Below are 14,227 nucleotides of genomic sequence, written 5' to 3'. Positions count from 1 at the left end.
GTGTCCTAATATTCATTATTTCTGAAGTAACTTGGAGCTGCTCTTTAAGATGAATTAGGGTTAGCCTGGAAGTCTACTTTCATTCCTAGATTGTAAGATCTAAGGAGCAGGGCCCTCTGATTCCTCCTGTATTAAATTGTATTTTGACTGTACTGTCTGCCCTGACATTGTAAAGCGCTGCACAAACTATTGGCGCTTTATAAATCCTGTATAATAAATAATAATTTCCAGGACAACCCAGGAGAAGGTATCTGGGACCAAACACCTCACACTTGGCCGGTTGTCCTCCTCTAAGCTCGACATGACCGTCCGCCTCTCCCTACACATTCGCCCCACTATCACACAGCTCTTTCTCCGTTCCCTCACCATCATTCCCTTCTCTTCCCTTCCTCCATTATCTGCTCTCTTGTTACTTTGTTCAAAACTACGCGGGAAATCCGGCTGTTTACTTCCGCGTTACATAAGGCAGGGCGTGTCCAGCACCCACATGACATCGAACTCCCATGTCTGATTGGAGGGATCTTTTAAATAGCAGGACCGCGCGCGAAATATCTGACTGGGGGTCGCTCGGACAGCTGACACTGAGTCACCTGATCGCTCAAATTCTGGCGGGAGAACGGCTCCAGCCTGCCACTTACCGGAGCTCCTCAGTTTATAAAATAGTGTCACCGATAGTGATGTAGTCCTACGAGCTCCGTGTAGCCCAAGTGTCCTTGAACCAGATGGTTATACGTGAAATAAACTGCACACACCTCATATTACGGGGAGATTCCGGGGATCATGGCATTGTATAAGTGCAATACAGAGAATCGGGCTCTTACGTCACCTCATGTTATGGCGGGGAATGTATAGGAGAGGTTTGCAGCCCTGCTATGGTCACGTTTCCCGCCATAACATGAAGTGAGGTATCCTGCTCTGTATTCCAGTCACACATTTCCCGGAGAATGTCCTCCTTCCATACCGAACACCGGCTGGGTGTGGAAGGCGGTGTATTAGCTCGGAGTGTTTCATAAGAGCCGTGTTGTGTAACCTCTATGAGGGGGGAGGGGGGAGGGGGAGGTGGCTCACATCTCTGAGGTAGAATCCCCGCCATAGAGTGCACACAGAGGATTCATATTACAGAGGAGCAGTGTACATGTATGATCAGTGTATGTGCTTAGTGGGGTACATATAATGCCCATCATATGTAATATATGGGGTACGCTACACATACATCCGGGCCATTGTGTGGAAAGAGCGCGCTTTTCGGATTGGGGTTTGGGACCAGCTGGCACCCCCCCGTCTCCGCATCTGATTGGTGGCTTCGGAATTCCCTCCATTCGGGGCACGTCTTTGGCCAATCACCTTTTCACTGGTGGCTCTTGATTGGCTGTTGTGGACCAGGCGCCAAATGCAAATTCTGGATAAATAGAGATACCGGGCGGCATTGTGAATTCGTCTCACCCTCTGCTCAGTACACAGACGCCTCCAGTCTCTGCTCCTCGCTTCCATCGCTCACCATGCTGTCCACCCGCAAACCTCTCGCTGCTGTGAATGAGAACGTGTCTCCTATGAAGAGCCTGAGCCTGACTGACAAAGAGAACACGGTGGGTGCGCTGCCCGGGGAAGGGGGATATCAGGGGAATGTGGTTTTGGCGGGTTTCCATTTTGGAAGAGGTGATCGATATATGCATTGTCTATCCGATGTGTGGAGGAGGGGGAAGAGTACAATAGGGGGCTAGGGAAGATTTATGATTGGAAAATTTAAATTCAGAGGGTTGGGGGACTGGAACCAAGTCCTGAGTGTCCTCTGCTAGTTAGAATCCTATAGGGATCAATGGGGAGCTGTCAGGACAAGGGGTGGGCAGGAGGGTGCAATAGTTTTATTGCAGGGATGGGGGCACCTTGAGCTTAATCCTAAGGGAGGGGAGCAGTTTGGCATATTTGACTTGGGCGCTGGATGGCCTTGTGCTGGCACTGGGAGCTGTACAGGAAAAGCAATATGTGCTTTGTGCAAGGACTGAGCCTGCTGTAGGCCATGGAGGGTGCTGGGAGTGTGACTGCATGGAGGGTGCTGGGAGTGTGACTGCATGGAGGGTGCTGGGAGTGTGGGCATGCTTTGGCAGAGGAGTTATACCCCCCCCCTCCTGCTAAGCTCATTGGGTGTTGCTGCACCCCAACCACAGCCCATTCATTGCATGGTGGCACAGTGTAACTGCATTTAAATTTCTGATGGTCTTGTAAATGGGGGGGGGGGGGGATAGACGGTGATGGAATGTTTTGCCTCCTCACTGCTGGTCTAATACTTGCTCTTTGAAGAATGACCTAAATGGTTATCTTTCAGAGCAACTCGGGTGTAATTGAGCTTGTATAGGGACTTGGCCTCCTTATGGTGGGGCTACGAGTGCATGAACTGATCCTCTGCTCCCTGAACCTGGCTGGGTAGTGAGATCAGGCCAGTGTAACAGGCATTCAATATTTCTCCAGCCGCTCTTTGAACTGCTTTTGCTCCAGCATTTGTTTTCAGTCATTTAATAAAATTGTGATTTGATGTGTTTTGCAGCCACCTTCTCTGAGCAACACCCGGGTTCTAGCTAGCAAGACTGCCCGCAAGATTTTCCAGGATACAGAGAACGAACCAGTAAGTCCTTTGATCTGTATAAGGTATTATACATGTGCGCTCATCTCTGCACTGCTAGCTATCCGGGTGCTTCTACATTCCCTACATGAGCTGGAAAGACTGTTCTGTGGTATTGTGTAATGACTAGGAAGGGGGCTGACTGTCCCTAGTGTGGGGCTGGGGGAAGTTGCATAATGGTGTTCAATTAGTGAGCGCTGTGTGTAACTTTTTCTATGTGGTATAAGGGATCTAACCTTATTGGCAAACCTTGCTCAACACTTGCAAGGCAGTTTGCCTCATGCCCTACTATTTTATTTCACATGTGCTTTGTTGGTATGCACTGAAAAGCTGCATTTTCATGTTATGCAATAGCTTGCAACAAGCTGCAATGCATAGTTGAACCGAATTCCATGTTGTGACTTTAAGAAACCTCAAGCTGCAATTAGGGGTGCACCGATCAAACTTTTCTAGATACCTTTGTGTATCTGCCAATCAGTGTTAATTTTGGCAGCAAATTTCAATTTAGTTTTAGTCTTGGGACTAAAATGGCATTTTAGTTTTAGTCCCATTTTAGTCTTCTGCAAGTGTGTTAGTCGTATTTAGTCGACTAAAACTCCAGTATATTTTAGTTGACTAAAACGCCCTACATTTTAGTCGACTAAAACTCATTTTAGTCATCTATAATCGAATGGGTGTAGTTCAATTGTAATTTGTGATGCATTATTTAAGCATTTCTCTACAATTTCCAAACTCATTATATACTACTGCTGGTCCTGGAGTGAAAAATCTAATATGTTATTATTTAAGCTTTGAGCATGCACCAGTGTTAATTTTTGGCAGCAAATTTCGTTTTAGTTTTAGTTTATAGTCTTTTGACTAAAATGCCATTTTAGTTTTAGTCGTATTTTAGTCTTAAGACTAAAATGCCATTTTAGTTTTAGTCGTATTTTAGTCATCTGAATTGTTAGTCGACGAAAACGTTTTAGTCGACGAAATTAACACTGCTGCCGATACTGATCCGGAAATATTTTGTTATAATTGTGCATTCAAATTCTAAAATGTATGTAATACTCAAAATTAAAAAATAAAATGTAGCCACAAGAAAAAAATGTTTTTGCTTGAACATGCAATAGCAATCAAACAGTAAACATGTTGCAAAATCCTGCAACAGGAATTTAAAATGCATATACAGGAAGTAGCGGCTGAACCGGGACTCAGCAGACACCATGGTAGGTTCTGCTGTGACAAAACCGGATCGTCCCGTGGACCTGTTAATTTTATAGATGCAGTATCGAGGCCAATATCGGATTGGTGCACCGCTGGCTGCAATGCCTTGTAACAATGTACCCCCCAGCCTGGAAAATGTGTATGGCACCACTTCTCAGGTGTAACTTAAGTGGCAACATTTCTTCTAATTTTGGATAGCATGGAGTGGGATTAGAATGCTTGATGGTGGGGTTTTTTTTCCTTCCTCTATTGCTGTCTATTTCCAAGTTGAGGAGGAGGCTTGTCATTTAATGCTTTAGTACAAAGGGGGGGGGGGGGTTAAAATTTCTCAGTGCTGCTTTGTTGGGTAACTAGACCCATGTGCACTGTAGTGTTTGGTGATTATACAAGATGTACTGATACAGGGAAGGTAGCTTCTAATAAACCATATGACCTTCCCTCTGAAGGCCTAATGGGATGTAGTGCTATGTACACACCCTGTTCAGTGACCCTGTTAGATTCTGGAGAAAGGTATACTAAGGTTTTGCATTTTCCTTAAGAGTTTAGAATGAAGGTTGCATCAGTTATGAACTGACTTTCTTTTTAGGTGAAGCCTAAGGAACAAAAGAACCCAGATATTCAAGATGAACCCCTCCTGAGAGACAACCCCCACCGCTTTGTCATCTTCCCCATCCAGTACCATGATATCTGGCAGATGTACAAGAAGGCAGAAGCCTCATTCTGGACTGCAGAAGAGGTATAAACCTGCAGCTGAGATATTGTTTCCCACTTTGTATCTGTACTTGAAATATCCCCATGAACAAAATGCTAGGACTAGCTGCTATTGGATTGCTCTAGAATAGAAAACGTGTAAAGCAGATTATGCATGGGTTTTTATTTTTTGCACAGTAGGTCTGGTTTTGGGAAGCAATCTGGCTGCTCTGGTCACTCCAATTTAGCACTCCCAACTAGTTATTTTGGCTCCCCCCCCCCCCTCAGATGAGATGCAACACCTAGTGGTAAAATTTGCTTCCTCTTCAGTTTATTCTTGCAGGATGTTATTGGCTTTGCATAATTTTTTTTTTTTTTTTCTATTGTAGGTTGACCTCTCAAAAGACCTCCTACACTGGGATTCACTGAAAGATGAAGAGAGGTGGTTTATTTCGCATGTGTTGGCTTTCTTTGCTGCCAGTGATGGAATTGTAAACGAGAACTTGGTTAGTGCACGTCCCTACATGGGTCAAACTTAAGTTTTTTGACTAGTGACTACTCAGTGAAGCTTATACACCAGTTTTTATTAAAGTATTCAACGTTCTAGGTAATGGGCACATAGCTAGTGCATAAAGATTGCTAACAAGTAAGCCCCTGATACTATAATGGCACATACTTTAGGGTTGCGTCAATACTGGTATTTGTGTCGATACTGAAGATTTGCACAAGGACTTAATTGTGTAAGTGCTCCGATACCTTTGCAGTGCAATTTGAGCCCAAACAAAATGCTTGTGACAGTAATGTTTTGCAATTTCCAGTTTCTCACGCCAATCCAGTGGGAACACAGGCTTTATAGTGACTTCACCCTGGGTTCACAATAGCAGTGTAGGAAACCACGTGTGATTTAGAAAGGAATTGCATGGCATTCCTTATTAAACCCATGGGATTCTTTGCATTGCAATATGAGCCCATTTGTTTTGTATGGGCTCAAAATTGCACCACAAAGGTATTGGTGAGTACTTGAGCACTAGTACTCCTTTATTGGCTGCCACCTTGGCCTCAAAACATGGAATGGGAACTAGCACTTGGATAAAATATGGCACAAAGAATTTTGTTGCCTACATTTCTGCAATGTGGTTGGCGCGGTGTGGATTAAATGTGCCTGACTTTTTGTGTTGAATGTTTTATCAAGGCTGTGTATTGATCAGTGTAGCTCCCTGGAAATTGCAAACAAGTTCTAGCTAAAATTTAGTGCTCAAGCCCTGACTTTGCTCATTTTTATTCCAATAGGTTGAGAGGTTCAGTCAGGAAATACAAGTCACGGAAGCACGCTGTTTCTATGGTTTCCAAATTGCAATGGAAAACATTCATTCAGAGATGTACAGTCTTCTCATTGACACGTACATTAAAGATCCCAAAGAGAGGTAAGACTGTTAACTAGCAAGGAAGCTGACCCATGTATTTAACTTTTAGTCTGCAGGCCTGTTCTAATTTTCTTTTCTAAATTTCAGGGAGTTCTTGTTCAATGCAATTGAAACACTTCCTTGTGTGAAAAAGAAGGCCGAATGGGCACTACGCTGGATTAGTGACAAAAATGCTACCTATGGTAAGCACTAAAACCTTGGATCATTTGGCTCAAAGATCTTGCCAACTGACAGGTCTATCTGGTAGTTGATTTTAGTGTTTTCGAAATATTTCTTATGGGGGAGGAGCTTACCATAATGAAGGGATGCATGGGAGGGGAAGGATTGACACCTGACAACCTTTCTGTATGCACCTTCCTGTCCTAGTGACCCCCCCCCCCCCAATTGTGTACACGACAGCCTAGCTGGCATTAGTCACTTTAAAATGTTGGCATGCTCACGAAGGATTGGCAATCATAATTGGAAGCCAATCCCACCAGCTACAATCTGTAGCCATAGACTGGGTGCTGTAGACAGCTTGGCTCTCGGCACATAAATGGCCACCCAGCAATGCATGTGGACATTAGAGAACCAAGAACAGTTGGTATTTAGAACTTGGGGTGTATCGTGCTTAGTCAATCCCCTGCTGTGCTGATTCTTCATACCAGCTATGTCACTATCTGTAACAACTCTTGTGCTAACTGGCAAACCTCTCTTGTGTAGGTGAGCGTGTGGTTGCATTTGCTGCTGTGGAGGGAATCTTTTTCTCTGGGTCCTTCGCAGCCATCTTCTGGCTGAAGAAACGTGGCTTGATGCCTGGTCTGACATTTTCAAATGAACTCATCAGCAGAGATGAGGTAAGAAAATCCATTTCTTAGTAAAAGCTTAATTTTTTTTTTTTTTTTTTTTGTATATAATTTCTAATTGACTTGTCTGGAATTCTTACAGGGTTTGCACACCGACTTTGCATGTCTTATGTTCAAACACCTTGTGCACAAGCCATCAGAAGATCGTGTTCGGGAGCTGATCACTGATGCAGTTAGAATTGAGCAGGTATGTGTAACCTTTGGCTGCCAAGGCAGGTGTTGAGGGGTGCCACTTGCCCCATACAGGAATGGGCAACTTGACTTTTTTTGTTTGAAGGGCTTGATCTTATGGTCTGCAGTGGTTACTTTTCAGAGGCATTTGGCAGGTGGTTGGAAGAGGCAAGCTATTCCTGCTTTACCTTCTCTTAACCCTGCAAATGCTAACCCATTGCACACAGTTGCATTGTAGCCTTGTTCACTTAAATTAATTTTAGTAACAGTACCACCCTTAACATGCTATTGCTGCAGCGTGTGTACAGTACTGGGTAAGTGCATGGCTTTATTTTTTTTGGTGGGTGGTAAAACCATTGTGCAACCTCTTGGTTTTTACTTTACCAGGATGCTAAAAGCTTAATACTGCAAGCTCCTGCCGTTAGTCATTGAATGACTACAGGGCCGCTTGGAGGTTTTTTTTTTTTTTTTTTTATTTTGGCGTAATCGTACTTGCCTTGGATGCTGCATCTTGCGCTTTCACAGCTTGGTGCCCACTGCACATGGCACAGGTCACTGCACATTAGTCCTGCTATCTTTTGGGACCTGAGACATGTTCCAGACTGCAGGAGCAGGTACCTACTTTCCAAACCCCCCCTCCCATCAATCGTTGTCAAATGGAGGCCTTAAAGCACAACATCCCCTTCTGGGTGGCGTTCCACTTTAATCCTAGCTAAATTGAATTTGGAACACATCTGTTATGCTAGATCTGAGAAAAGACTAACGCTTTAATCTGAGAAAGTCAAACTGGGACTTTAAAACTCTCCCTTTCTCCTAGGAATTCTTGACGGATGCACTGCCTGTGAAACTGATCGGCATGAATGGTGACCTGATGAAGCAATACATCGAGTTTGTGGCAGATCGTCTCTTGTTGGAGCTGGGCTTTAGCAAGGTAACTGGACAAAAAGAACTTCAAAAGCTCTGCACCTAGCATTTTACATGGCTTGTAAACCTTGCATGATGGAGTTCCAAAAAGTGTCTTGCATGCACTGCTTTGCATCAAACTAAGCAGCCATGTGTGCTGTAAACCTTTTGAACAGGGAACCCTCTTCAGACTAACGCTAAGTGTAACTAAAGGCAAAACCTTTCGTTTTGTCTAATGGACAGATTAGAACACCCTTGCAAATGTGCATAAGGTTCCTGTGGTCTTTTTTTCTCAAGTCTATATAGCAGGTGTGGCTGGAGAGCCCACTCAGTACAGCCAAAGCTAATTTTTTGGCTCTATTTCTGTGAACCACAAAAGCGCAGTTTGCTGTAAATGGTACACCAGGGGTGCAGAACGGACAGCTGGCCAAAGCCTGCTGTTAGCTGACATCACAGAGCTGGTCCAGGTAAGATTGTGACAATTAAGCCCAGCACCCTGGGTGGGGGGGGGGGGCAGCAGTGACTACAGTCACCAGCTCTCTGCTCAGGCAGCATAGCATGGAGAGCTGAGTGATCAATGGTGCTTGGTCCCCAGTCTTGAGGTGGTGGTCAGATGAGCATTTGACCAATGCTGCATCCACCTAGTACGTTCAGATGGGGGGGGGACCCATACTTTTTAACTCTCTGGGTTAGACAGGACATCCAGCAAAGGGCATCATGGCAGCTTGAAGGCATCCAATTCAACCAACTACACAAAGTAACATCTACCCTCAACCTATACCTAGCTTTGCAGTAAAGACCATTTTTTTTTAATGTATTGCGTATGGAACCAGCTAACTTTTAATTTTTTTTTTTTTTTTTTTTTTTTTCTCCCTCTAGATTTTCAGAGCAGAAAATCCTTTTGACTTCATGGAGAACATTTCTCTGGAAGGGAAGACTAATTTCTTTGAGAAGAAAGTTGGTGAATATCAGAAGATGGGAGTTATGTCAAAGACATCAGACCATACATTTACTCTAGATGCTGACTTCTGAATGAACTGTTAAGTCTTGACTGCTGTAACTTGGGACACATTCAGTATGCAGGTTATAAACGGTAAAGTGAATGGAAACTTGTTACAGTATGGAACTATAAGCTACCGGCATTATCTCATCAGATGTGGTTTCAAATCCCTTCTGACAGATCTACTTGGTGTCTGTATGGCACATGCTAGTTTACAGTAGGAGCATGAAACACTCATGGGTACAAAAACTTGTACAGCTTGGGGGGTATTTTTAAAGGGTGCTGTGTACTCTGCAGGGGAACTGCTGCCTGTTGGCAGCTTTTTTGTTTGTAAAAATTTTTTTAATGTATTTTAAAGTCAAACTGTGGCACTTTAATAAATGTCTTTTTAAAAAAAAAAATGTGGCTGTGTAGTTTTAAAGTTGGTTGTTTTCTACATGATTTAAAGGACTCTTTAGTTTGTCCAGTCAGGTAAAAAAAATCCAAACATCAAGTTAGCTTCTTTGTTCTATTAATGCTCTTTATTGCAGGGTCAGACCAGAAGTCCAACCTGTCACTGGAGTTGATGGTTGAACTTGGCTACGACTGGCTTATTTTTGAGTAATGGCTTCAGGTGTCTAAATCAGAATACTAACTTCAATTTGTTCTCCCTGGGACTCAGATGGGAGAATGTTCCAACTCTTAATAGAGCCTTTCCAGAATCCTTCAGTGGGACTCACATTTCCAAGCTGGCGTCCAGGACCACACCTGGGACCAATACTTTCATAGAACAGTAAAACATTCCTTGCTGCTGGTCAGTAGTATGGGGGGAGATTTGCTCTTCCTAGGTTGTCCCTCCCCTCCTGACCTTGCAGCACAGGTAAAGGTGCTCGAAGGGCTTTTTTTTTTTTTTTTTTTTTTTTTTTTTGTCTGGTTCTATTGGCAGAAGGGTAGTTTAGTGTTCCGAGAGGTGACGCATAACACTTTTTTTTACATTTTATGCTTTACTGGAAAGATTAGGTCAGAGTATCCAATGCCTTTTGCCCCTTATAACGTCAGAGGGGCAGGGCAAAAGGGCTTTTGTAGCAGGCAGGCAACTCCAGGTACTCTGAGTAACCAGTGACAGTTTAGCATCAGGGGAGCTTAGCGTAGGGCATGTAACAAATTAGCAGATCGCTATCCTTATCCCCATAGAACACAGGGTAATGTCTGACAGGATTGGGGATGCCACTCGGTGCACTTGCTTCATGTATGCATTCCTTGATGAACCATCGGGGGTGACTACTGCTGTGCGAGATGTAAGTGACTTGTTTCTTGAAGCAGATCCTAGATCTAGAAAACGAGGTGGCAACACTGCGCAGCATCAACAACCTGGAAAGAAGCTTGGACATTACCCAGCAGGTGCTGGCGGGGGCCAGCGTAGAGGGTCGAGACACAGCGATGGTAGATAGTTGGGTGACAGTTGGAAGCAAAGAGGGATGAGTGCTAGGGAGGCCAGTCCTGAGTTGGTACACCCCACAAAAAAGCTCAGGGGAGGCAGTGCTGGAGCAGGTGCTCTCGGGAGCGATGGCTCCAGGAAGGGGGGGGGGGGGGAGAAACAGAGACTCAGGAAAGCTTAGACTGGTAGTAGGGGACTCAAGAGGAAAGAGGGCTATCGTGGTCGCTGAACGGTGTTTACCTGGGCGCTCGGTTCTGTGGATCGCATGGACAGATTATTGGGCAGGGCTGGGGAGGACCCAGCAGTCATGGTGCATGTAGGCACCAAAGTAAGAGGCAAGTGGAGGATCCTAAATGATTTCAGGGACTTGAGGAATAGATTTGAGGAAAAGCACCTTCAATATGGTTTTCTTTGAAATACTACCTGTACCTTGAGCTTGAGCCACAGCAGAGGCAGAAGGAAATTCGGGTATTGAATAAGTGGCTGAGGAACTTGTGTGGGAGAGGGGTTTGGGTTCCTGGAGAACTGGGCTGACTTCAGTTGCTTACCGGCTTTTAATAAGGAAGGGCTGCACCTTAATGGGGATGGTACAGCTCTACTGAGTTTTAGGGGCTTTTAAACTAGGTGTTGGGAGGGGGGCGCTCAGACAGTGAGCAAAGGATAGAAGGTATTACGGGGGTCAGCAACAATATAATCGTAGCAAGTACTGGGGAGTGAGTGGCCAAGCAGAAATAAACCTTAATGATTGCTTTTCCACTCCAAACACAGAGTTATACATGAATGCCAGGAGCCTAGCTAACGGAATGGAAGAATTGGAACTGTTGGTACACGAGGACATAACTTGTGGGAGTAACCAACTTGGTTTGACCCCCCCCCCCCTTCACATGACTGGCTGGCAAATAGTCAAGGGTTGTCTGTGTATAGCAAGAATGGGCAAGGCAAAAGAGGGGGAGTGGTATGTAGCTATCAAAAGTATAAGGGTGGTAGACAAGGAAGGGGCAGAGGTGGAATCCGTGTGGGTAGAACTCCAAAGGGAAGAAGGGGTATGCTATAGGCCTGCCCCCAACCAAAGGGAGGTGGAGCTGGAATAGCAGCAAAGCAAGGACAAGTCATCGTAATGGGGAGACTTCAATTATCTTGATATTGACTGGAGAGATGGGATAGCTCACTCATTAAGATGGGAGAGCTCATTTATTAAAGGTCTATCATTTCATGTATGTCTTGCCAACTACATGTCTCAGTTGGTGGCTTCTCCTACTAGAAAGAATGCATGCTAGATTTATGAATCACAAATGACCCAGGTCTAATCTCAGATGTAGGCAGTCCAGGACATCCTGGATTCTAGCAGTCACATTTAGCGTAAATCACAGAACAAGGCATGAGGAACATAAGAACCCAAAACTTCAGAAGGGCAAACTTTCCTGAACTGTGCTCAATAGAGAACATAAACTGGGACCTAACCCTAGGAACATTTCACATGAAGGAAAAATGTGAATGCTTTAGGAACATATTGAACAAAAGTATCTTGGTGCATGCCAATGGGAAATAAATCTAGAAGAGCCAAGGTCAAACAAGGGTTGCTAAACCATAATGTAAAAATGGCCTTTAAGAAATATAAATTGGAGGAGACATTATTGGATTTCCACCAATACAAGGAATCTAATAAATGTAAAAACGAAATCAGGACGGCTAAAAATCACTATGAGAGACATAGCCAAGGAGAGTAAAAAACAAATTCTTTGAACATATTGATGGCAAAAAAGCGAGTTCGGAGGCCGTTGCACACAATTCCGATGGGAGGATGGTTAGAGGACAAAGAAGGCAACTGTACTAAATGTTTTCTTAGTTTTTACACAGGAAAAGGTGTGTACTGACCATGACTGCATGGTTAGCAGCACATCACAGGACTTGCTGCTGTGGCTAACAGGGTGAAATTAGGGAAAGACTTCAACACAAATCACGATCAGATGGCTTGCACCTGAGAGTACTCAAACTCAGTAGGGTTATGTCTAGACCATTGTTCCTAATCTTTGCAGACAGTATATTGACAGGAACTGTACCAGGGGACTGGAGGAAAGCCAATATTCCAAAAAGGGCAGAGGCATAGTCCAGGAAACTATAGGTCAGTCATCCTGACATCAGTAGTAAGCAAATTCTAGAATGTAGTCACTCATTCCAAAAATTTACAAAGGACAACCGTATCAGTAATCGGCACAGTTTTACAAAAGGATGTTCTTGCTAAACCAAACCATCTGTTAACATTTTACGAGGAGGTGAGCTAGATGGAGGAGAGCTGTGGATGTGGTGTATCTGAATTTTGCTAAGGCATTCAATACAGTTCCCACACAAACCTAAAGGCTTGGACAAACTAGAAGCAAATCGACATTTTTGTCCAAATTTTCGTATAGTGTGTACACCACTTTCTATAGCCAATTCTGAATTTTTGTACGAAAATTCTTGAAGGGACAAACTCCAGAATTGGTCTCGTACAAGAATGTGTACCACTTTTGTACAAGAAAAATCAAGACTGCGCATGATCAGAGACCAACAAAAAAAAAAAGCCTTTGTTTGAGAATTTCTCCTCGCCTTCCAGGACGGCAATGCATGAGATGAGAGGCTCCACCCTACAGGAAACGTAATCAGTTCACAGCTGTTAAAAGGCCCCACCCTTCCTTGTCTGTCAGTATTGATTGTGTTTCTCCTACAGCGAAAAATATATATTTTTTTTTTTTTTTCTGACCAGAAGACCTAGAGTCAGATGGTACTCCTGTGAGGCAGGTTCAGGAACACCAGTGAGGGCCGCACTCTTACCTGCACGCCTTTTAGGCTTCTCAAAGGTCTCCTTGTGGCACAGGCAAGTCGGACACAGCTTGGTGGTCCCTCAGCTTGTTGCTCCACTCAGCAGCTTGGGTCTCCTCCTGTCCTCCCCTGCAAACAATGGGTGCCATGCTGTAAATGGGCCAGCCGCATAACAGCAGCGATGGGAGGACCCAGTACGCTCAAAGCCACGTTCTGAAACCGGAACTTCCCGTCTGAACAGGGAAGACGCAGAGCACGCACAGTGCGACCCGGGAGGGGTGTAAGGTGCAAAGGAAATGCTGGACCTGCATAGCGGTGCAAAAGAACAGGCTGTTCAGCTACTAAGAGCCAGAAGCCTGCTAAGAGTGGGCTGCAGGCAAATCAAATCGGGGGCTAGGTAAGTGCCTTTTCTTAGGTGATTTAAGAAAATGGGAGAATGCCTTAGGACAGCAGAAGAGGAGAAAGGCTGCCTGTCTGCTAGCCCCCCCCCCCCCAAGGATACCAGAAGGTGTATGCTGAAGTCAGGACAGCAACTTGTGAAAGGGTGATTTCCCTTTGCCTTGGGAGCTTAACAGCAGTATCCCTTATAGCAGCCAGGTGGTTTGTCTTAGTACTCCCTCCCTTAATGAGGGTACTACTATCTTTTCCCTTAGGCCTGGGAACAAGTAACCCAGAAGCTTCAGCTAGACCAATGTATACCAATTCTTCCTTTTAATTCAGGAGATGCTGTGGTTATTGCAACATTAAGCTGCTAGTCTCTCACTATAAAGCCCTTTGTACAACAATAATGGTAAATCTAGTGAAGGGGTGACACCTGTTAGACAGTCTTTTACAGGCTATTTCTGTCACTGAACAAGGTTAACATTCCTAAATGGTTAATCAACTGGAATGTAAGGTGGTCTTCAGGAACCTGGAGATTACATGAGTAATACCACAGATTTTTCCCTGGTCAGCAATACACACCAAAATCGGAATATATTAGGCCAGCTGCTATTATTCTGGCACATATCTCCAAGATGGTTAATTTATGCCTTGTTTCCACTGAGCTTTACGGTTCGGTACGGTAAGCAATTTTTGCCGTTTCCATTGTCAAAAGTTTTGAATGGTAGTTTGGGACCCTTTCGATGGTGTACCATTTCGAACAGTTACCGC

General features: G+C 44.4%; 1 protein-coding gene across 1 annotated transcript; it reads left to right on the top strand.

Moving 5' to 3' along the window:
- The first annotated feature begins 1,417 nt into the window (after positions 1-1,417).
- Positions 1,418-9,260, top strand: RRM2 (ribonucleotide reductase regulatory subunit M2). The gene is made up of 10 exons (XM_082252024.1): positions 1,418-1,586; positions 2,543-2,620; positions 4,413-4,562; positions 4,906-5,022; positions 5,807-5,940; positions 6,028-6,122; positions 6,643-6,776; positions 6,868-6,972; positions 7,774-7,887; positions 8,739-9,260. The coding sequence occupies exons 1-10, from the start codon at positions 1,500-1,502 to the stop codon at positions 8,889-8,891; spliced, it is 1,167 nt and encodes a 388-aa protein (XP_082108150.1). The 5' UTR covers positions 1,418-1,499; the 3' UTR covers positions 8,892-9,260.
- The last annotated feature ends 4,967 nt before the right edge of the window (positions 9,261-14,227 follow it).

Source organism: Pelophylax lessonae (genome assembly GCF_965119305.1).
Source record: "Pelophylax lessonae genome assembly, chromosome: 3".
Lineage (NCBI taxonomy): Eukaryota > Metazoa > Chordata > Amphibia > Anura > Ranidae > Pelophylax > Pelophylax lessonae.
The sequence above is the reverse complement of the archived record's forward strand: the minus strand, read 5'-3'. Positions and strand labels throughout refer to the sequence as shown.